Source organism: Pyxicephalus adspersus, chromosome 4 (genome assembly GCF_032062135.1).
Source record: "Pyxicephalus adspersus chromosome 4, UCB_Pads_2.0, whole genome shotgun sequence".
Taxonomy (NCBI): Eukaryota; Metazoa; Chordata; class Amphibia; order Anura; family Pyxicephalidae; genus Pyxicephalus; species Pyxicephalus adspersus.
Genome location: NC_092861.1, coordinates 60232666 through 60256556, shown reverse-complemented (window position 1 = coordinate 60256556; position 23891 = coordinate 60232666). Strand labels below are relative to the sequence as shown.

Below are 23891 nucleotides of genomic sequence, written 5' to 3'. Positions count from 1 at the left end.
ATTTCTGAGCAGAAAAAAATCTCAGATGAAAAAAAAAAAAAAACAAAAAAAAAAAAAAAAGAGAAAAGGTATGAATGGACCCTAACTGTTATGACCAGATGTGGTGGCAGACTGCACGCAAGAACTGAAGGCAAATTCGAAAGCAATCTAGGGATATTCAAGGTTGGGAAGTGCATGCTGGTAAAGCTGGCTAGGGTTAAGTGGCTCTATGGAGCTCTATGGAGTGCCTGCCCTTTAGAACCAGGCAACTGTAACAGTGGGGAATCCTCAAAGGTAAATACATGCAGGGGTCCAAATCACTGCTGCTCACAACTGGAAATCCAATTTATTGCTGTCTCTTTTTAACATTGAGCAATTAATTGCTGCTTGCTTGAAGCTGGCCAGGTGGACACGGAGTAAAAAAAAATATACATTGTGTGAAATGTTTCTTTGCTTTATTTTTACAAAATGACAGTTTAAAATGGAACCAAGGGGCACTTTACAGACTTTTTATGTATTTGGAAAACCTCTACACAGTCTCCAAAAAGATGACATTAAAAACATATGTATTTGGAATTTATGAAAAGATCAGGAGTAAACAAGCATGTGAGCTTTGCTTGGCATGAGCATTCCACTATTACCCCGGCAAACATAGAACGAAACATGGAAGCACAGAGAAGATTAGTTGCTTACTTACCCTTAAACATAGACGTTTTCGTTTGCCCTTAACTTTTGATGCAGGAGTCTTGGAAGACTTATGTTAGCAAAAACATAGAAAACAAATGGCAGGACTGCATGGTAAGTAACAATGCAATGAAATGGGTGAGTAAATGAATGATTAGTATGTAAGTAATGTGAGAGAAAAAAAGCTGATTTGATTGGCTGAGAGAACATAATTATGACAATACTAAATGGTTAAGCAACAGTCATTCTGTTCTATAAAGTTTGCCTTACCATCATATCCTCACTGAAATCTTTGGCACAGAATATATTTTTCAAGGCTGCTACGGAATTATCAGATTCATCTGAAAACACAGAATGACAGATCAATATCTTCTCCCTTTCAGAATGCATACTTACCTGCATATATATTAAGTACCTTGGGAATAATCAGCCAGGCTACTCTGGTTACGTTTTAGTGCTGGCTTCAGGGGCTTCTTCACCTCATTGGATTTGGGAGGACAAAATGTAGATTCCTCTGTGACAATCTGAGAACAAATAATATCATTTAGGAAGGTTCTAACACTACTGGCTTTAGGTAGCTAGTGCAAATCTGAATGTAGGCAAAATCATTGATGAAATTATAAACAAAAATGTAAAGTATTTTTTATTTGGTCAGTGAAATCACATTTATGCTACCCAGTAGGGTACTGTGTAGATCACAGATCAGTTTTTTCACTACTGACTGTTACACATCACTCATTTACAGTGCTGACATGTAAATGACAGTATGTTGATCATTTACCTGGAATCGTACAGTGCTCTCTGTTTCTTTTTTTCCCTCATTCTCTCTCTCTCTCAGCTGCTGCAGGCGACGCTTTCTGCCGAGCTGAAACCGCAACAAAGACACCAGCTGAGAGCAGTCAATGGAGCCCAGCAACACCATGGACTCTGGAGAAAGAGACAATCACTGCATCAATATTTCATTACAGAATCTTTCACTTCCCACTGTTTCCCAGTCTTCATATCAACATGCTGTAGAATAACTAGTCAGCAATGTTCAAATAAGTGTGAGTACAGAGAAAAACTGTAGCAGCAAAAAGGCCAATTTACAAACGTGCAAAATGTGTGTTTAGTACGGAAATGTATTTAGAAATGTTTCCACACCAGATTTATACAACTTCATTCATTCAGGAATCATACATTTTTTCAATTGGATCAAATTAGACAAATGTGTAAACCCTCAATGTTGTTTTCATAGATTTTAATATTTTTCAGAGATTATATATTAAGATACTCCTTGTTTCAGTATTCAAGTTTTTTTGGATTTTTTGGGGAAGGAATATGGTAAATTTAAAGTAGGATGGACAAAAAATGAAATGTAAGTACATGCAGCAACTACACAGGTCCTTTTAGCCAAGTCATCAACACCTATATATAAATATGATAACCCCCTTCAAACTGTTTGGGGTAGTTGCAGTTAGGCAAGTGAGGTGAAGCAGCAGCAGAGGCAAAAGGAACATTGGTATAGTTGAGTCACTAGTGCTGCAGATTTTACAAGGTCATAAATACACTGAGCACTGTCCTCAAAACGTACTGACTGCTATACTATAGTGGGTAGGCTTTTTTTCTCTCTAAAACATTGTAAGCAGCCGTGTGCCTAATTTTTTTTACCAAGTAAACAAATACATAAAAAAAATTAATGATGCACACATTTTGCAGGGTGTAAGTAAACCTCTGTAAAAAGAGCAAAACAGTATTAAAAAAATAATAGCTGTGAGCAGTTTGCAGTTAAGTGATCTTTAAAACCAGCCTTGTTTTTTTGTCAAAGGTATGCCACTGAATCAAACACAGCCAGTGCAAATACAGCAGGACAAGTTTGTCTCACCCACACGCAGATAACACTTTAAGATTTTCACCTTTCTGGACTTCTGCCTCCAAGGAACCTTGAATTCCTCCATCCTAGCAAAAGATGTACATTATGGACTTAGCAATTTTAAAAGTATGCCTATTGCTGCAGCCATTTGTGACTTGTTATCAAGTGAACAATTACTAGATAAAAGTCCCACTACACAGTATGGCTGGCCAAAGTTTGTAGGACCCTAAGCATAAGGGTATTGTTTACTCAAATTCTAAACCACTGCCTAAGAGAATCAGAATCATGGAGCCCTTGCAAAACTTTCACTATGCCAATCTTCAAGTGATATTTTTATAGCCCATCAAACTTGAGCACTGCTTAAAGCCTTTTACAAACTTTTTAAATACTTCAGCTACTATCTCTGTTAAAATTTGTTTTACGATCCCCAGTGTGGAAATGAAGAGTGATTTAGGAGCTTCAAAAACTATATAAAGCTTGTTTAATATTTTTCAAATGGCAAATAAAGCATAAACGATCCTTATAACTAATGTCAATGTGTTAATAACTTAAACAGTTTGTATTTGCCTACCAGCAAAAAGCAAGGGAAAGCAAGGTATCTGCATCTTGCTCAGAGGCCTAGAAAAGCCAAGCTATGTGCAGTGTCCAACAAAAAGAAAGTCTGATGTCTCTAAAGTGTTTTTGAATGAAAGTTACGCGACTAAAATATTGATTGTTTTAGAAATAACCACTAAGTTAACTGCGCCTTATGTTATTTTATTTTAGTGTTCTTAAAGCAGCCTGTAAGTCAGGTTTTAGGACTACGCTATATTAAGTTGTATACTGTTTAAGGTAATAAACAAAAGGAAAAAAAGGGAAAAAAATCCACAGTATTATATAAAACTTTAGCATGTGTTTGTCATAAAATTAAATTGTCTCATTCTTTAAACAACAAGGGCCATAGGGAGAAATCCTAACATGGTAAAGCTGTTGCCTCCTATAAACAGGCAGTACTGTACTAAAGTGGGCGAGAAAGGAAAGCCATGAACTAGCAAGGAAGACAACATCTTGCTAGGGAGAATGGACTCTAAAGGATAAAGTAAGTAATCTGGTAACAATTGTGATGCCAGTAGCAGGACTGTTGATCTGATATACTTACAACTGATGATCTTTATATACCAATTGCAAGTAACAGAGCAATATGCTGTCATCCTTAACCTCCAGGAGGCATTTCTTTTCTTTCACACATAGGCTGCACTACTCCCTGTTGTGCTTATGTAACACAATTCTGGAATGTAAATTTAAATTTAAGAGAACCCTCTTCAAGGAATATAAAACAAATTCAAGTATATAACACTAATTAAATAGTAAATAATATAAAGTATAGTATATAATAATAATATATATTAAATATATATATAATTTATATATTATAATATAATACTAATTAAAGTATAATACAGACACCACAGATAAAGTGTGTACTTTACTGATGTCCAACAAATACTTACAACACTTACGCATTTAGTACTGTAACTGTATTCTTCATATCATTAAACAGGTAGACAGTGGAATAGCAGTTGATATAGTATACTTGGACTTTGCTAAAGCATTTGACAAAGTGCCCCACAGACGGTTAATATGTAAGTTAGGGTCAATATGGTTAGAAAAGCCAATCTTTATTTGCACAGAGAACTGGCTTAAAGATCGCATCCAGAGAGTTGTAATTAATGATTCATACTCTGAATGGTCTAAGGTTATTAGTGGTGTACCCCAGGGTTCTTGTTGGGACCTTTACTGTTTAACATCTTCATAAATGATAAAGAGTTTGGGATTAAAAGTACTATTTCTGTGTTTGCAGATGACATCAAACTATGTAATGGAATTATGTCCATACAGGATGTCTATAATCTACAAACAGACCTGGATGTACTGTTTGATTGGGCAGCTAAGTGGCAAATGACATTTATTATAGATAAATATAAGTTATGTACTTGGGGGCTAACAACATGCTTGCTTCATACTGTCTAGGGGGAATACATTTGGGGGAGTCAGAAATGGAAAAGGATCTGGGGGTTCTGGTAGATAATAGATTAATAACAGCATGCAATGCCAAGCTGCAATATCTAAAGCTAGCAAAGTACTTTCTTGTATTAAAAGAGGAATAGACTTCAGAGATGGAGACATAATCCTGCCCCTGTACAAAGCATTGGTCAGACCACATGTGGAATATACAGTCCAGTTTTGGGCACCAGTTCACAAAAAGTACATTGTGGAATTGGAGAGAGTGCAGAGAAGGGCAACTAAACTAATCAAAGGAATGGAGGAGCTCAGCTATGAGGAGAGATTAGCTGAACTGAATCTGTTCACCCTTGAGAATAGACGTATAAGGGGGAATGGATCACCATGTATAAATATATAAATGGTCCATATAGAGAACTCTCTTCCCCATTATTCACTCCGGATAAGGAAGGGATTCTTCACTGTAAGGTCTGTGAAAATGTGGAATCGGCTCCCTCAGGAGGTGGTTTCAGCAACTACTATAGATTGGTTTAAGAAAAAACTGGATGATTTCTAGAAGTACAGAATATAACTGGGTATTTAAGCTTTGAATTAAAGATAACAGAAACTGTTGATCCAGGGAACACCTGATTGCCTCATGGAATTAGGAAAAAAATTTTTTCCCCTGTTGAAGCAAATTGTACCGGGGTTTTTTTTTTTGCCTTCCCCTGGACCAACTATGCCTTATAGGGTTTTATATCTGGGATATGTTTATTTCCCTAGTGGTTGAACTTGATGGACTTTTGTCTTTGTTTTAACCTGACTTACCATGTAATTATATCGTTCTGCCTGCCTCACAGAGCCAATAGCTAGAAGGTATATTTCTCATTTGCTATACTCTTGCTGAATCTAGCTACACAAGCATCTTGCTGTAGAATGGTAAAATAATAAAGTGCATAAATTTTCTATTTTACCTTACTTGTTTTTTGTTGCTGTGGAGACCAGGCATCCACAGTTGCCATGGTAACAAAGCTGGTTAGATCAAGGAAAGATAGGAGTGATCTTCTATATTGGTTATTTCCACAATCACAGTAACTTATGTGACTACTGGCAGAATATTCAAAAAAAAAAAAAAAAAGGTCATACAGTTGTCACCTACATGTTATATATGGTTAGGGAGAATATGGTACTTTAACCTAGCACTCTGCAATTAAAGTTCATTTAATTTTCCATGCAGAATGATTACAGCTTACAATCTTCTTGTCAGAATGTATTTGGGTGATGACTTTTACGAACACACAAACAGAGACATTACAGTGATGTTTGTGAAAATAGAGCTAAAACCCAATATTTCTAAAAAAGAGATAATGCAGGGAATTATTGGTAAAATGTAAATGGAAAATATTTTTCTAAGCTTATTCAGCATTAGCCCTGTAACACATTGGAGGCTTTTTAATGGCAACAAAAGTACATACCTGCAAATAGCAGAGATATGCGAAAAAGATGACTAAGAACAATTTTTAACATCTTCACTATCATGACTAGAACTGTGAAGGTTTACCAAAAAAAAGCAAAAATACACATAACCTAAATCTTACAGATTGTACATTTTTTTAAAGAAGGTCCTGTTGTATGATGAGACCTTGGCTATCAGAATAAAAAATTTAGCACAGGTCTAATGCTGCACATCATCAAAATGAACCCTCTCTACCAAGAGCCTTGACAGCGTTATTCTAAAATGTCTTTCAGCTGTCATCCAAGTGTATGAAATACAAATTTTAATAAGAAAGCTGACTGTAGCTTTAATTAGGCTTGTTTCAGCCACCTTAAAAGACATATTAGATTTTAAATATTATGTTGTTTCTTGCTGAAGCCAATGTAAAACACAATGGCATTTAGCGGGCAGCGATAAAAAAAATTTCAAGTGCTTAGGGCTTTTATTGCATATGGATTATAGCAAAGTAACTGCTGATAATATGAAAAAACAAAAATTGGAAAAGTATAATTAAAAAAGACAATATTTTATACTGAAATAGAACTTTAGTGGTGCAGCAAAGAATGGCAACACTGCAAAAGGATGGCATACAGTCCGGGTACATGGGAGGTTGGGGTGTTTTTGTTTAAAGAGTTTGTGATATTTGCCAAGTTCAGGTTAGCTTAACTTCTAGGCATAACAAAGTCAGTCAGCTCTGTTGCTGCAGATGTCTGCCGAGTTCAAAATGTATAAAACTTTTCATGACGCAAGCCTCCATACACCCAAATCTCTTTACACCGAAATAAAACTGAGAGGTGTTAACTGTTCATTACATTACGTGTTTCAGCTGTCCCCATGGCAATAAGACAGGAAGTATGGTAAATAGATGTAATGTACGATGTAATGTAAGATGGTAAAAAGGGTAATGTACAAGAGCTTGAGTTATTTGAAATATGCTATATGTAAAATCAGCTGGCTGTTATTATATACATTAAACAATAAAATATACAAGGTATACATCCATAAAAGCATTTGTTATGCATATTGAGGAAGGATGACCCTACTCAGCTTTGGAACATTGTTTTATTGGTTTAAAGGAAAGCTTTACTGAATGAATTAAGAAAGCATTCTCCAGAAAACACTAAATTTCTGGCTGTCCTCTGGATACTCTGGACAGGAAAGCATACACAAATTGAGATCAGAACCCATGCTTGTTCAGTGTACCTCAGAGAGGGCTACTGAGTTATGCCAGGTTGATGATGCAAAGTCAGAGCATGCAAGCCCTGTGCCACCTAGAAGGTAAGAAACTTCCCCCAGAGTGACGTCATGATGCCAGAACCCGGCTACTTTCCCATCAGAGATCTAAGCCGGGAACAGTAGAGTGGGGTGGTTGTGTTCAGAGACACAACCCGCCCACCTCCCTAAACCTGGCCGGGCCAATGTCGTCCCCCCCCCCCCCCCCCTTCACAGTGCAGAGGGTAACATTTCATGTTACCCAAAGCAACCAATCTGATTAAAATTTACAGTTTTTACAATTTAAACTGTAAAACAGCGTTTTTTTAAAATAAGAGTGTCCAGAGGCTATTTTAACACAACATCAAATATGTACTTTGTGTAAAAAGTTTAGGTAACTTTTTACAACTTCAGTATCAGTCCCTTTGCTATTTTTTTGTGCTTTAATAGTTAAATATTCCTTTAGCTTATGATAAATTTTGAATTGGGAGACAAACTTCTGTAACTGTGCATGATGTAATTAATAGGAAAATTAGCAATGCTGACCTCTGACCATTAGTTTATGGCATCATCAATTCATCTTACCTGCTGTCTCCACCAGTGCCAGGCTCTTCAATCGGCAGTCTGTAAGAAGCTCCTGCAGCTCTCGATACTTGGTGTTCAGAGTCACAAAGGGGATGTTTCTCAGCATTATGTCTTCAACTCGCACATTATACCTCCTGCAATACAAAAAGATATGCATACCAGACACACTGAAGTTATAAATAATATTGATTTCTAATTGATCTGTATAACTGCACAGAATATCTTATTTATACAGCACAGTAATTATTGAATTGGGGAGGACATGTCAGCCTTTCAGAAATGTTTCCTTTTTTAATACTTTTGGAGTTCCTATATAACCAGCTATTACCCAGTTGGAAGCAGACTAATTGGACTAAGTGAAAAAGGCAGCAACTCATAAATTAGTTACTGAAATTGCCATACTATTGTCTTTTGTTGTGATCTTTGGTGTTCCAAAAGCAGGGGAGAAGCAGCATGAAAGTAGTACATTGTCTAAAGAGACTGGAAATCAGCAACACCAGCAACACCATCACCTAGTTCGGTGATGCCTGCAAAGTTTTAGCACTGAGGTGTTACCTAGGAAAGTCAAAGGCAGAAAGGAGGAAGCAGGGTATATTTTCCTAGATTTGTTATCTGACATAATATAATCAATTTAGATGAGCTCATAATGCCTGCCAATGCAAGAGGAACCTTTACCACTATCCATCAGTGGAAGGGGCTATTCACCAAGGCTAAAAGCTAGTACTTTGCATGGATCAGAGTACACAATGAATACTCCTGACCACTGCACTCTGTAAGCTGTATTGTGCATTATGTTTTCCTGATGGCCACACTGTCTTTTTTTGGGTAATATATTCATTTACCTCTTATGCTTCTTACTCTTACTTTTTAAGTACTGGCCATAGAACTTCCTACCAAGTTTAAAAAGGAATTTGTAAATTTCCTGTGTGATAAATTATCAACCTCTATGAGGTAAGAAAGAGCCTAATTATTGCATATCGAAAGAAGAAACTATGCTTTGTGTTAACAGATCACCAAATTTATTCTTAATGCCACCCAAACATACTTAACCAATAGACCTGCATTGCAGTGCACCACAACACATGATAATGCTACAAGTCTGCTGATAAACAAAAAAAATCCATGTACATTTTTTCAGTTGTTGCTATGTAGTAGGCATCTAACTGACCACAGAGAACTCTAACCCCAACCAATTATTTGGACACAAGGGCGAGCAGGAAATAATTAATAAAAACAAAATATGGCTTTGACCCAGGGGAAAGACCCCTTTTTTTGGCTTACAATTGAGAAAGATTGTTTGTTTATTGATAAGAACTGTGAACTGCTAAAACATTAACAATGTTTGTTCAATACATCCAAACTTCAAGCAATTTTTTTTTTTTTTAAAGTGTCATTTTTTGCTAAATCAAAAGAGGTTAATATGTAAATATATTCTTCTACTAGAAATACAAATTCGTACCACACAGAACAGATATATATCTTTTTCATTATAATACATTTATTAATAATTTAATAAAATTCCCCACATGCAATTTATCAACATTTGCCACATTCCGATGTGAATTAACACTTAGTATTCCAAGTATTTATTTATATATATATATATGGGACAAATCGCATACATATATAGACCATACCTGTGCGTATAACAGAATAAGATACATATAACAACATCCCAAATGGTGTTTATCTTGTTAATAATTATAGAGTTGTGCCAGAATGTGTATAGTGATACCTGCTATATAACCCAGTGATAAACTTGGAATCCATTTTAGAGGAGCCTAGTTAAACTAACTACACCGCCAGTGATAGGTTGGACTGCATTGGACAATTTAAGTTTCCCTATCTTCAGTGCAAGTAAATATTATATGTTTTTTGCGGTACACTTTATACACGGTCTTTATATCATTTCCAACAGTGGCCATTAACATCTTAAGTCCTGACCGTGTTGCATATCTATTATTAAAATCAACTTACACTACCATTTAAGGTCAGTTATGTTTGGTATTTACTTTAAATATATAGACAAGGCACCACTTTGGTGGATTCATGTGAATACAGCTGTGCTTGTGAAGAGTGTGCGATCCCCGGGGTACTAGAGGTTAATTAACCTCTAGTGCTTGGGGATCACACTAACAGAAGGATTTCCAGGGCTGCAGCATCATGCAGCCCTGGAAATCCTCTGCGATCCTCGGGCACTAGAGGTTAATTAACCTCTAGTACCCCGGGGATCGCACACTCTAAAACAGAATCCTTTAAAACAGAATCCTTCTGTTTTAAATTACTCTTCCGACATTCTCGCTCATCCATAGTTCAATGTAAGTTATTAATAAATACATTATTGGATGATGTGAATTTATATTGTAATTTTGTACTGATGTATTTACATAAGGCCATGTATTTTTTGCTTTTATTATAGTCTGTTCTCTCCTCCAGAAGAAGTGGACGCATTCCACAAAACGCGCCCAGGATAGTATGTCTCTGTTAATGGCATGTTTACATGCTGTTGTGTTTTTATTAAAAGATTTTTAGAATAATTTTTTGAGTCACATTAGATTATGTATACTAAATTACCTAATGTATACAAATAATGAATATGGACGTTGAGAATTGCTGAATTCATATGCCTTTAAAGTCCCATATTATATATATATATATATATATATATATATATATATCCTATATTGTCTCTCATCTGAATTTTCAACATTGGAACCTTTTATAGCCTTCAAAAATATTTTACAGTCCCAAGAAAAGGAGTCATATTTTGAAATGTCAAAGGACAGCTAAATGATGTGCAAGTAATCGTTTAACTAGTAAAAGTACAGGTTTGATTTAAGTATATTTTACAATTGGAGGGGGTCATACATTTCTGGTAAAAATATAAAACCATGAAGAGATGTGCAATGCCAGCCCACAATCTCCTAATAAATAATCCAGTTCTAGACTAGAAGAGTTCTTTAAGTAAAATATATTCACTACACTAAAGGCCGGATAAATCCCCTGTGGATCTGGCTCATGTAAATAAACCTATTTTTCCTATTTTTAAAACAGGGTTTTTAACAATTTCAAATACCATATACACTCACTGGCCACTTTATTTATTAAGGTATACCTTACTAGCACTAGGTTGGACCTGGACGCTTTTGCCTTCAGACCTGACATATTTCTTCTTGGCACAAATTTAACAAGATGCTGTAAACATTTGTTAGGAATTATGGTCTATGCTGACAAAAAAGAATCACACAGGTGATGCAAACTTGTTGGCTGCACATCAACGGTGTGAATCTCCTTTTCTATCACATCCCAGAGGTGGTCTATTGGATTGAGATTACGTAACTGGGTTCTCAGTACTCCATTTGAGTGCTGGGAACTTGCCACATTTGTGATATTACATGTAATCCTGTTGAAAGTGGCCATCATAGTATGGACATGGTCAAAAACAATACTGAATTAGGCTGTGGATCCATGCTTTTATGTTTTGACCTCAAATTTTGACCCTACCATCAGCAGATTACAGTGAAAACAGATTTGGAGTAGGCAACCAATCTTTGCGTGCCTGATTTTAGTGAGTTTATGCAAATTATAGCCTCCAGTGGCTATTCTTAGCAGACAGGAGTGGCATCTGTTGTGATCTTCTGCTGTTGTAGTCCATCTGCTTTATGGTTCAGTGTCTTGTGCATTTAGAGATACTCATCAGCATACCTTGGTTAAAAGAAACGTATTTTTGAGGTACTGTTGACTATCTTTCAGTATAAAGCAGGACTAAACTAAAAAAATAAAAAATAAACCACACACATACTTTTACTTTCACCCCTGATCCCTTCAGAGTGCCAATCTCACTGCGCATGAGTGAAATCAGGATTTTTTCCCCCATTGCAGGAAGAAGCCCTTTCTGCGCATTGCTGAGCAGCCAGAAGCCTTCTGGGATACTTGACGTAGGGATCCCAGGAAGCTCTAAGCTCCCAGTTATTCTTTAGTACTGCTGCAGTAAAAACAGAATAGTTTTCACTTAATTCTTCTGGTCATTCTGCTCTGATGCCAACAGGGAACCCAAAAAACTGGCACTAACTGGATTTTAACTTTTTTTGACCATTTACTGAAAACCCTAGAAATAGCGGTGTGTGAAAATCCCAGCTGATCAAGTTTCAAAAATATTCCACATCACTTAAATCCCTTGTCTTCCCTGTTCAAATGCTGGGTTTGATTTAAGCAGACAGTCTTAACAATATCTAAATCCACAGAGATGAAAATGTGGGTTTACAAGTAGTTGAACATGGGTACCCAAAAAAGTGGCTGGTGAGTTAAGAATAAGAAATTAGAATTTCTCCTTTTGCTAATCACAAGCTCCCCTAGATGCCATTCTATGCCTTTAGAATGTAATTTATTTGCTTTTTTCTTTTCCCATCAAGATAAATAGGTACTTTTACCAGCTGAGTGGCATCTATAAGCAGATCAATTTACTTCACAGAGCAGCAATCCCTGTACCACCTCTGTTTCTAGGTGGGAATTCTTTTTAGAAACCATCCAACTAAGCATGCATAACCTGAAGAGGAGGGCTTGCTCATAATAAACTTTCAAACTTCTCTCTACAGACAAAACACAATTGTAGGAATTTCACTGGGCATCCCTTTTCCTGAAACCATTTCTTAAGTGAGAGAGACTAAGGAAACCCACTTTCTGGCAATCAATTTGCAAGTGATAAATAGCATTTTACAAACAGAATCAATAAGGTCTAAAGCTGATGCATCAGTGTAGCCCAATATACAGGTAATGGGATAACATTTCAGAGAGATGTTGAATACTGCATTCTATGTATTCCCGAAAAGCTTACAATCTAGGAGGTGGGGGAAGTAACACACAATAGGAGGGGAGATATGTAGTGGCGATTTCAAAAAACTGAAGAAGACTGATAGGCAAGTTTGAAAAAATGGGTTTTGAGTGCTCTTTTAAATGAGCAGAAAGTAAGAGCAAGCCGAATTGGATGAAGAAGACCATTCCAGAGAATTGGGGCAGCTCTAGCCGTGTGATAAGGTTATGAGTTAGGAAGTTAGTAGTAGGTCATTGGAAGAGCGAAGAGAGCAGCTAGGGGAGTATTTTTTACCAGGTCAGGAAGGTAAGTGGGACAATAACTGTGGGATTTGAAGGCAGAGCACAGGAGCTTGGATTTGATTCTAAGGTGAAATGGATGCCAAAGAAGAGAACTACAAAGAGATGCAGCAGAAGAGGAGCGGTGGGAAGGATGGACAAGTCTGACTGCATAATAGATTGTAAAGGAGAGAGTCGGGTTAGTGGAATACCAGAGAGGAAGAGGTTACAGTAGTCCAGATGAGAGATGATAAAAGAAGTACAAGAAGTTTGGTGGTCTCTGGGGACAGGTGGGGGCGGATTTTGGAGATGTTGAGTAGGTAAAAGTGACAGGACCTGGAAATGTTCTGAATATGGGGGGTAAATAGGAGGGCAGAATCAAAGGTGATGCCAAGAGAACATGCCTGAGGGGAGGGACGAATAACAGTGTTAACAGTTAGATATATGTCAGGGGGAGATTTGGAATTTGACGGGGGGATGATGATGAGTTCTGTTTTATCCAGGTTGAGTTTCAGAAATCTGTCAGACATCCATGATGATATGGCCGACAGGCAGCATGAAGCCTTATCCAGGACTGAGGAAGACAGGTCGGGGTGGACAGATAGATTTAAGTGTCATCAGCATACAGATGGTACTGTAAGCCAAAGAAGGATATGAGACTACCGAGAGAGGAGGTGTACAAAGAAAATAGGACCGGTCCAAGGACTGACTCTTGGGGAATACCAACAGGGAGGAGAGTAGGGGAAAAGGAATTACCATTGAAAGAAACTTGAAAGGAGCAGTCAGACAGATAGAAAGCAAACCAAGAGAGAGCAGTGTCACTGATCCCATCGCAGCACATGATTTGTATTAGAAGGGGGCGACCAACAGTGTCAAAAGCAGAGGAAAGATCAAGGAGGAGGAAGGAAGGAAGGAAGGAAGGAAGGAAGGGAGAGGGAAAAGTTGCCTTGAGAGACTTAGCTCCTATGAGGTCATCAGCCACCTTACTAAGGGCTGTTTGGTTGGAATGGGCAGCTCGAAAGCCAAACTGGAGAGAGTTTGGTGCTCAGGTATTTGGTTAGTCTTTTGTAGACAAGGCGCTCAAGAAGTTTGGAAACATATGGGAGAAGGGGGATAGGAAGGTCAAGTGGACAGGTAGTAGATGGAGATGACGAGAGAAGAGAGAAAACTTCATCCATGGTAACAGGGCTGAGGGAGGCCAGGGATGATTTAAAGGTGAAAGGGGTGAATATGGTTGGAGTGGCCCAGTGGGCAGAGATCATGTCTGATTTTGTCAATTTTATCTCTAAACTAGGTGGCAATGTCTTGGGCAGAGAAGGTTGCTGTGGGGGGAGCAGGTGTGGGGTTTAGGAAGGAGTCAATTGTTGAGAAGAGGCTGCGTACGTTGGAAGTTGAGAGGAAATGACAGTGGAGAAAATATTTTGCTTGGGGACAATGATTGCAGTGTTGTAGTCTGGATTTGTAGTCCATGAAGTCAGCGCTGAGGCCAGATTACCTCCACTTGCGCTCAGCTGCATGAACAGTCTTTTGTAGATGTTCGGTGTGATTGTTGTGCCAGGGTCAGGGGTTAGCAGGACGGGGGTAGTGAAAGGTGGCAACTTTATCCAGAGCTAGAGAAAGAGCGTGGTTGAACAGAGTGGCAGCTTTATCCGGAGATGTGATTTTAGAGAGGGTGGGGCTAAGCGACATAAGGCAGTTGAGAATAGGTTGTGGTCAAGGTTACTGATATCTCTCTGCCATTGACCAGGTCTGGGATGTGGCAAAGGGGGGCAAGAGTTCGATAGGTTGAAGGTGATAAGGTTGTGATCAGAAATAGGAAATGGAGAGTTGTCAAGGAAGGCGAGGTTGCAGAGTTAGTTGGAATTACAAACTTTGTGTAACAAAAATATAAACTAAATAAAGTTAGTCATCCAGACTAATATAGATACTACAGGTACCATGCTAAAGCTGTGTACAAAACTCAATCATTTCAGCTGCAAACTTAGTGCTAGGACTGTGGACCAATAGGGTCTTTCAGCGATCACTGTAACGAGTCACTAAATGCCTGACTGAAAAGCATCAACTATTTTCATATTGAAGAGGCAATGGGGTACAACCTGTACGCCCTTCTCCTTTCAATTTTCAGAAAACACACAGGGTGCCTGGCAGCAGCTAGGTGGTATGTCTGTACAATAGTTTTTCATTCCTACCTGTAACACCTGTACACCTGTAACAATAATTAAAGCTTCTGGAAGCAATTATTGAGCATCTGCACAAGACTTACAGATTTCCTGCTACGTATTCTCAGAGGTAGGAACGGGCTAAGTTCTATTTCAGTCAATTATGTTAAGGGAATTTAGCCATATATATATATATTTAGTGAGGAGATGTGTACAGATTAATAAATCACAAGTAGCAGTAGCCTGAGCCAAAGTATCCAACACTGAGGTGGGTTGATCTTCTTGGTTCTTAACCTTTCCTGAGCATGTGCAGCAACCTTTTAGTTGTATATACTGATAGGAGGATTTATTACCAAGGATAACTTCTGTTCAGAGACAGAGCTTTAAAACACCAGTTTTATATGATATAGAAACGGGTGTATATCTAGTAAACTTTCAAAACCCTGCAAAAAGCTTTGTGCCACTCCCCAGAAGATATAAAGAAATGCAGATAGTGTCCTGGCCGAGTTTCGAAACTGGGACCCAGTGCTGAAAAGGCCAGAACATTAACCCCTGAGCCACCGTGCTGCCTCAATACAATATATACCAATATATAATATAAAGTGATACTTACTCTTGGTGACCAAAACCCAATTCTGGAAGATATGGTAATTTTTTGATGCGAATAATGCTGTCGTAAAGCGAGGGCTGCAGACTCTGTGCTACGGCGTTTGCTAGAATGACTGCAATCATCACTGGTAAGATGTGAGAAATCTGCCCAGTCAGCTCAAAGACAATGACTGCTGTAGATACAGTATGTGTGACGGCTCCAGACAAAGCTGCAGCACCTGTTTAAGAAAAAGAATCATGTTGACAGTTGCAAAATCAAGAAATCAGTAATGACTATTTGAATTTGAGGTGAATGTGTGACAGAATCTCTACCCATTCCTTCATTTATTTTGCAACCATTCACATTCATGGGGATAAGGTGGAATCATCATAAATAATGAAGGTGGAGCCCATTCTCTTGATATACAGCAGCCAGTTTCCTGTTGGCTGGTGCTTGTCAGTAACAGGTTTGCCCTCTGATGACCACCAACATTGCCTGCTATATCCAGGCTGTGTACTATGATTAATGAAAGAGCTAAGGAAGTTAACTCAAACAGGTTTAATTGGCTTCAAGAGTAGCATAATAACTGAACCATATGTTGGATGTTTGGGACATCAATAGTTGATCTGCAATAATAATAATAATAATATTAACTCAATAAAACCTACCAACAACTGCGTAACCACCAGGTACAATTCGATATGTACTCCCATCACTGTGAATACCATCTGGGAACCAAGCAGCCATGCTCTCGCCAACCAACCTGCCAAATGCAGCACCTGCAGTAAGCAGAGGAGAGAAGTGTTAAATCTGTACAATAAAATGACCTGGAATTCAGAGGTTCAAGGTGCCCCTGAAGATTGGTGGAAGTTGTACAATCTAGATGCTGCACTTTGAGGTAACAACTTTAATATTTTTAAGCATCAGGTGTTCTACTTTGGTTCCATTTCTAAATGCAAGGTTACTTGGTAACATGGCTGTATCAAGTTTCACTTGATTTGGATGTAATTATGCATAAATAAAATGTAGCTTTTTTATCCATAAGCCAGTCTAGTGACTTGGTCCACCCAGAGACAAGATTTTTTAAAAAGAGAAAAAGAGAGAGGGAGGGAGACTGCCAATGAGAGAGAAAGAGAAAAAAAAACTAGCAGCATGAAGAAGATATCAAGAGTGGAGGACAGATGGAATATCACAAAGAAAGGAAAAATGGCAAAAAGATCTAGACAAAAAAAATGTACAAATGTACAATAGACACTGTTCAAACACCAACCTGGGTGCAGTAAGAATTTTTGGCTAATAAAAGAATAATGCAAAAACATGATATTCAAAGAGTTTAGCCAGAAAGCAAATATCCTGTACAGATGTAACAAAACATCAATAAAGGCAAACTTTTAATGTCCTCATAGACTCTACTGCAACAAACACATAAAATAAAAAGTTGTACAATTTCTTAAAACTGTTAAACAGTTATCTCACTAATGAGATAAATCAATGCACTATTTATACTCTTATTTAATGAACAGTGCTGCACTGCAAAAAAACAAAAAAAAAAACAAAACAAGAAAAATACAATAGCCTCACTTTTCAGTTTTTTTAGTTTGAGGAAGAATGATAAATTCTGTTTTCATTTTTGTTTGTGCCTTAAGTGGGAAGAACACACTCATTTTCTGTGATATCTCTACAAGAAATGGGGGGGGGGGGGGGGGGGGGGTCAGGTGGTCAAAGGGACAGGAAGGCATGAAGTGCAAGAAAAAAACGCTGTCAGAGGTTGTGAACCTTACCCATTCTACTAAAAATAAGTTTTATGTTATTTCAAAATGTGTCCTGTTTAAATAGATTTCTCATCACTTGCTGTCTTGCTGTCCTTACAGGAAGGGTCTGCTCACACCTAACCATGATGATTATGGGTATGTGTTCAAAATATTCAAGAATGTTTTGAACTCCATAGATTCTAGTTAGGTAGTCCAATGCATATATGCAATAAATACTAAATATTTACCTTCTTCTTTTATTCATACCATGCTTACAATTTCTGCATATAAATTATGTGAAATAAATTTGCAAGTAATGTGATGCATTTAGTATATTTGGGAGTAATATCCCACTAGTGTAAACCTATGTTTAAAGTCAAACAGCAGCTCAATCTTGATATATAACATTAGAAATGTTTATTAGTAAATTTATCATAAACCCGACCAACTAGAACTCAGCACATGAACTAATACATAGGTATAGAATACCTTCAGGGACAATGATCAAAAGATTCAGAGATCTAGTCAGTTTACATTACAAGTATGTGTTGACTTTTCGTAAAATTAACCTAGATACTCCCCCCATCTATTACTCAATTAATGTGATAGCAAGTTCCACTAACCTATTCCGAGATATTTTTTTTTTTTTTTTAAGATGTACTTATTTAATTGCATTCTTTAAGCTCAACATATGTTCACCTCAACCTAATACTCTATGGTCCTATGTGGTCTAACCTGACCAGATTAGCGCTTAGGTTTTTGAAGGCAATGGATGAAGTTTCATAAGTCATTTGATAGTTGGTGAATAACCTCCTATACTGTGCTACAAATATATAGAAATTTTATGATATGAAAATATTATACATATACTCCATGGTACGTGTGGCTCTTATCCAGTTAATATTAGAATAGACTTAATATTCTTTCTTCTTACCGATGTACTGTATGTAGTTATGTTTTCTACTATGACCTTCAAATTTAGAGTGTCAGTTACCTTCAGTAGAAAGCACTTAAGCAGCTTGTTCTACAATATACACAATATAATTTTGTTTACAAAGCATTAAACATTTGTGAAAATATTTTTCATACAGTTCTCTTGGTGACCCATTTAGGGCTTAATCTACGCAGATGTTTTCCCGAGCGTTTAACCTGAGGCTTTAAAAGCCCATGTTTGAAATGCCCATGACAGTGAGGGATCCCCGGGCAATAGGGGTTAAATGAGGTCAAGGCTCCCCATTCACCTCTAGGGAGTAATCAGGAGAGCTGAGCTGTCAGCATAGCAGAGCTCCACTGATTGCTCCGTTCCCTGATTGGCTGAGGAAAAGGAAATCCTGATGACACTTGAGCTGTCATCAGGGTTTCCCTTTTCTCAGCCAACCACAAAGCACTAGAGGTGAATGTGGAGCCTTGTCCTCATTAAACCCCTAGTGCTCAGGGATCCCTCACTGTTAGGAGGAGTCCCACAGCTGTGCTCATGTCATGAATGAAGCCATGGGAATCATCCTGACATTGTGGGATAACCTGTAAAAAAAAAAAAAAATAAAAAAAAAAAACTTTACACAAAACACACACATTCAATAAAATATTTGAACATTAAAGCCTCATCTTATTTTATACAAATATTTTTACCCCTTCAGGGAATGAGTAAGGGGTATCATGTATGCCTGTACTCAATCTCTGAAAGGGGTAAAAGTAAAACTTTTATAAACGCTTATATAAAAATTGTGGCAAATCGCAGCAATTCGCGTTAAAATGCGTCATAGGTGTTAATAAAAGTTTTTTTTTAGCATTTTAAAGACAAGCTTTAAAACGCTTGTAAAAGTGCAAAAATACGCATATAAATGTGGTAGGAACGTTTACATGTGTTTTTAAAACCATCCAGGTGGACCGAACCTAAGGGAGTAAACAATGATGAAAATGAAATAAGCCTGAAAAAACTCACCAATTACAAAGACTGGCATGAAGGCTCCACATGGCACTGGGATTGTAGTAGCCAGAGCAGACATCCAAAACTAAAAAATGTTACAGATACATTTAAAATGTAAGTCATTTTTTCACTAATAAATCCAATTGTGAAAAAGAATTAGTTCATCTTCTCAAACTGAAATTCAAGGTGCATTAATATGGCTTTTGGTATAACTGTATACAAATGAAAGGTAATGGTGATTGTATATATTAATATATTGTTATCATTCACCCTGTGTTTTTGTCAGTATATGATTTTTTATAATTACCTATATTGTTTAAAAAAAGGTTTGAAAGTTATCAACTTTCTCATAAAAATTTTATTGAAATAGTCTTTAGAAAGTAAGAGTTCAGGTTACTGTACCCTTCATAAGATAGCAATAAAGTAACAGGAAGGTATTATTTAATGTCTTGTTCAACAAGACCTAACAAAAGTACAAATGAATAAAAAAGACATGAGGTTCAAATATAAATGATTTTATCTTGGTTACCCTTTGACATTGATGGATTATGTACTAGGTTGGCCACCAGGGTATAAGATACCGAATGTCTAAGTTTCCTAATGAGCATTCCCTTGTTTCTATTATTAGTTTATGGTTTTTTTTTCAAAACTACTGCACAGACATCACCTATGTCACAAGATAAATAATATGAAGTTAACAAACACAAAAATTAAAAGATACAAATAAAATCTGCATTATTTAAGAAATTATTAACATTATTTGCATATTTACCTACACCACACACTGCCCCTGATTCATCAAGCAGAATCGGATTATCGGTCGCGCATTCGTATTAGCGATCCGGAATCGTACGCGGTCGCGCTATTCAGCAACGGAAAAAGCTCGCGCACGGAGCCACGCTTATCCGACAGCTTTTTACTCGGATTTCATTGATGAATCAGGGGCGCTGGCAAAGAATTGCTTAGGTTTATCTCACCTTCATTAGGATGAAGACCACCAGACTAACAAATACATTTGTTTTGGGGTTTTTCCAGGCACTGGAGGCTCCTTTGAACATAAAGTCCTCCGAGACCCCTTGTTGAGCCCATGTGCAATTATCAAATAATGTTACCAAGGTTTCTTTCTGAGTCAGCTGTAAAGAAATTAAAAAAAAACAATAATACTTGGTTTTATAAACATTTACTACCTGACCATAAATCACTAACTAGTTTCTTGTTGCTCAACAGAAACTTACCTGACCAGCCATAAACTGTCCAAATCCAGGAGGGAATGTCAAAGTAGATATGAGTAGGGTGACCACAGCAGGAAACAACAAGCGCCTGTGAGATAGATATATATCAGCCAGTTCTAACAATGGATAACTAATGAGTGTTCGGGTATTTAAAAGTACAAGTCAATTTAAAGACTATGTTTGACCTGCGCTATGTGTTCATTGGAAGAGGTCACAGAATTCTCCAAAGCAACCAACCAGGCACAGTATAGATTGAAAGTAATGTCTAGTATTACTATTACTTTGAAATCTATACTGTGCCTGCTTGGTTGCTCTGGAGAATCCTGTAATGTTTTCCCAGGAATAATAGAATTGCAGGCATCATCATCATTAGGAAACTTCATGTATAATTATCTATGTTGAGTTGCCTTAGACTTTCAGTCTATATGGTCTGTAAATTTATATTTGAATTCTTTAACAGTATTAATTGAAGTATTGTATTATATATTTTTCTGTATATTACCTCACAATGTTCATGCTTCATCTCTTGATAAAGCAGCCTTACTGTGAAACTAATTAAGAATAATTGGCTCCTCACATCCAAAGATCTATACCACCTAGCTGTTGGATGTTACTTATATAGTGGGCAAAAGCAATTGGAGCCCTGGAAGCACTTTGTTTCTGACTGTTCACCTGCCATGGCAATTCTGGTTGTTTTAAAATTTGAATTTGCATTCTATCTAAGAAGATCATTATTTTATCTGTTTTTAAAGTAATACATATTGTGTTTTATCTATTTATATTGACTAATCATTTATGGTGTCCACAAAATCCCTGGAGTTTTTCTTGTAAAATATTTGGAACTTTTACGTTGCTTTTGATGGGTCGCCAATGTTGTTGTAGGGAACCAGTGGATGGCACTGCACCCTTTTGTAAAGTGTGTAACAAACTAATAATTTCTCAGACAGCATGGGTTTACTGCACATTTTGAACACAACTCCACATTTTTTGACGCATAACCATCTACTGTGTGACCCACATATAAATTGATTTTCTTTTTCACATGACATTTGTGGGTCAAAAATATTTACATACTTAAGTATATATGGAAATTGCCCTAGTATGCAAACCAGAACAGAAAAACGTTACAGAAAACAGCAGTCATACTAAGTAGTACAAACCTAGGATAGTTCACCTTTAAGGACAAAAGAGGAGGAGGACCCACAAGGTCAAGTGACCAAAGTGACAACAGATTTACCACATCACCAAATGCAATTTATGATGGCCCTATACCATTTTCTGCCTAACCACAAAATACTTTGACTCCTTCTCTTACATGTAAACTGCATAACTTCAGTCTAAGAACAGTAAAAAATAATGTAACCATGACATATAACATTAGAATATATCAGGAATCTATTAAATGCTAGAGGCATGCACTGCATCTTTACCCTCCACTACAAGCTAATGTTTTGGCTTTAGATACTTGAAAAAAATGATATATAGATAATTTTAAGGGTAGAGGGAACGGCATGGATAGCCCATAATGTGAAGATGCTCTTTATGGCTTGGAAGAATAATTGTCTGACTTACATACTGTAATAAACCCTGACTGTGATGTAAATGTTATGCAGTTCTACCTCACAGCTGGAGTAACATAAATTTAATCCAGCAGAGAAATTGATGGCACAGGTACACACTGTGAGTTATCTGATATGCATCTATTATTTTCACCAAAGGTGAAATAAAAAAAATTACAGTATAACCCTGAAAAAGAAAAATATGTGATTATGCACCATGTGGTTGAGGTAATATGTACACAGCCCAGCACATGAGAATCATTCAACTTGAAGATGTACCCTAGAAATACTTGGCTCACAGTGAACAATGCACAAGACCTCAAAAAAAAAATAACTATTGGTATGCTTGGGTCAGTTTATAAAAAAAAGCATAAGCTATTTTTTTTAGTTTGTTTAAAATTCAAGGTGAAAAAAAGGGTTTGGGAACAGGTTTAGTTTATTTTTGGTCAATCTGTAACCTTTACAGATGGAAAGGGTATTTTTTGTACATTTTTCGCATGACAAGGTGGTTAAAAACCCCCAGAAAATCATAGGCTCTATTTATAAAACAGGGAATCTGACATTACCTTAAAATTCCCTGGATGGAATAAATTCCATGACATATATGTTGTGAAAGAAAAAAAAACTAATTTAAAATTTTCAACATTAAAGCTGATTGCAAACTTTAAACTTGTTTTACAATATATGTTGCCTAATTCCATGCTGCATTTTTTAATTTGTAGCAAAACATTTACCAGGAGTTCTTGCCAGTAAAAACACTTCCTGTAGCAGCACAATGAAGGATGACAGTGCTGCTAATACCAAGGCAGACATTTGATGTTTTTAGCTTGCACTATAAAGTGATGTTACCAACACTTGCATGGATTAGCTGAATTCAACATCTGCATGTTGCTTCATCAATATGGTATTGCACAAGTTATTGTTACTCAAAAGGCAAAATATTATGGTTTTTGTTTGTCTTTTGGGTCATTAATTATAATCAGAATGAAAAAGCTTACAGCTCTTTTATACAAGCTCTAAGCTCTCCTTATCAGATAAAAAAGGGAAATGGAAACCACTTTGAGCTTTTAAAAATCTCAGGAAATTTTTTTAACTTGCTGATTTTGGTACATGGCTGAAATGTGCGCTGCTTTGTAGGTTGCCAATAGGATGATGCCATCTGATGCCAATACTATTCTTCCTTCATTAACTTCTGGACATTGGGCTGTTTGCAGAAAGCAGCAATGAGAAAGCACAGCAGACCTGAGATAATACTTGGCGAGGGACAAACCTTATGACCCTTTTTTTTTGGCACAACCTGAGCAGAGCTACATTTCTTACTTAACCAAAAAGCAGGATTCTATGGTAAAAAAAAAAAAAAAAAGTTTCAACTCTGTAGTAGTAGTAACCAGAATGAACCAATCAGAGATCATATCTGACAAATTAGTTTTGCTGTAGGATCATTAAGACAGAGTTAAATAGAAAGCTTTCAGTAGGAAAGCCATACCAGTCATTTCCTGTACTTGGTTCAGCTGCTCTTTCATACTTTTAAATTACACTGGACCCAATACCTGTGAAGAGATACTCACTTTTTCATGAGAAACTTGTTAATGGCCTTCTGCTTCCTCATGCATTCAACAATTTTCCTATTCAAAAAAACAAAAAGTGCGCCACCAAATCCACTGGCAATCCTGTCCACAGACAAAAAAAAAAAAAAAAAAAAAAAAAATATGAACTGTCCAGCTATGAATTTGAAGAATAGATAAACAATTCTGTTTTTGTTTGTTTGCTTTCTGTTTAAGTCCTGCACATTTTTACAT

The 23891-nt window shown here is 36.9% G+C and overlaps 1 protein-coding gene across 1 annotated transcript in view; it reads right to left on the bottom strand.

The window, feature by feature from the left end:
• Nucleotides 1–23891, bottom strand: part of CLCN2 (chloride voltage-gated channel 2) — a gene marked incomplete in the record, with an annotated part of 74509 nt that overhangs the window by 10280 nt on the left and 40338 nt on the right. The window contains 11 exon segments of the mRNA XM_072408398.1: nucleotides 677–733; nucleotides 934–1004; nucleotides 1079–1187; nucleotides 1445–1590; nucleotides 7788–7921; nucleotides 15648–15861; nucleotides 16292–16402; nucleotides 19317–19386; nucleotides 20279–20434; nucleotides 20537–20621; nucleotides 23661–23762. Coding sequence (XP_072264499.1) covers nucleotides 677–733; nucleotides 934–1004; nucleotides 1079–1187; nucleotides 1445–1590; nucleotides 7788–7921; nucleotides 15648–15861; nucleotides 16292–16402; nucleotides 19317–19386; nucleotides 20279–20434; nucleotides 20537–20621; nucleotides 23661–23762 — 1255 coding nt within the window.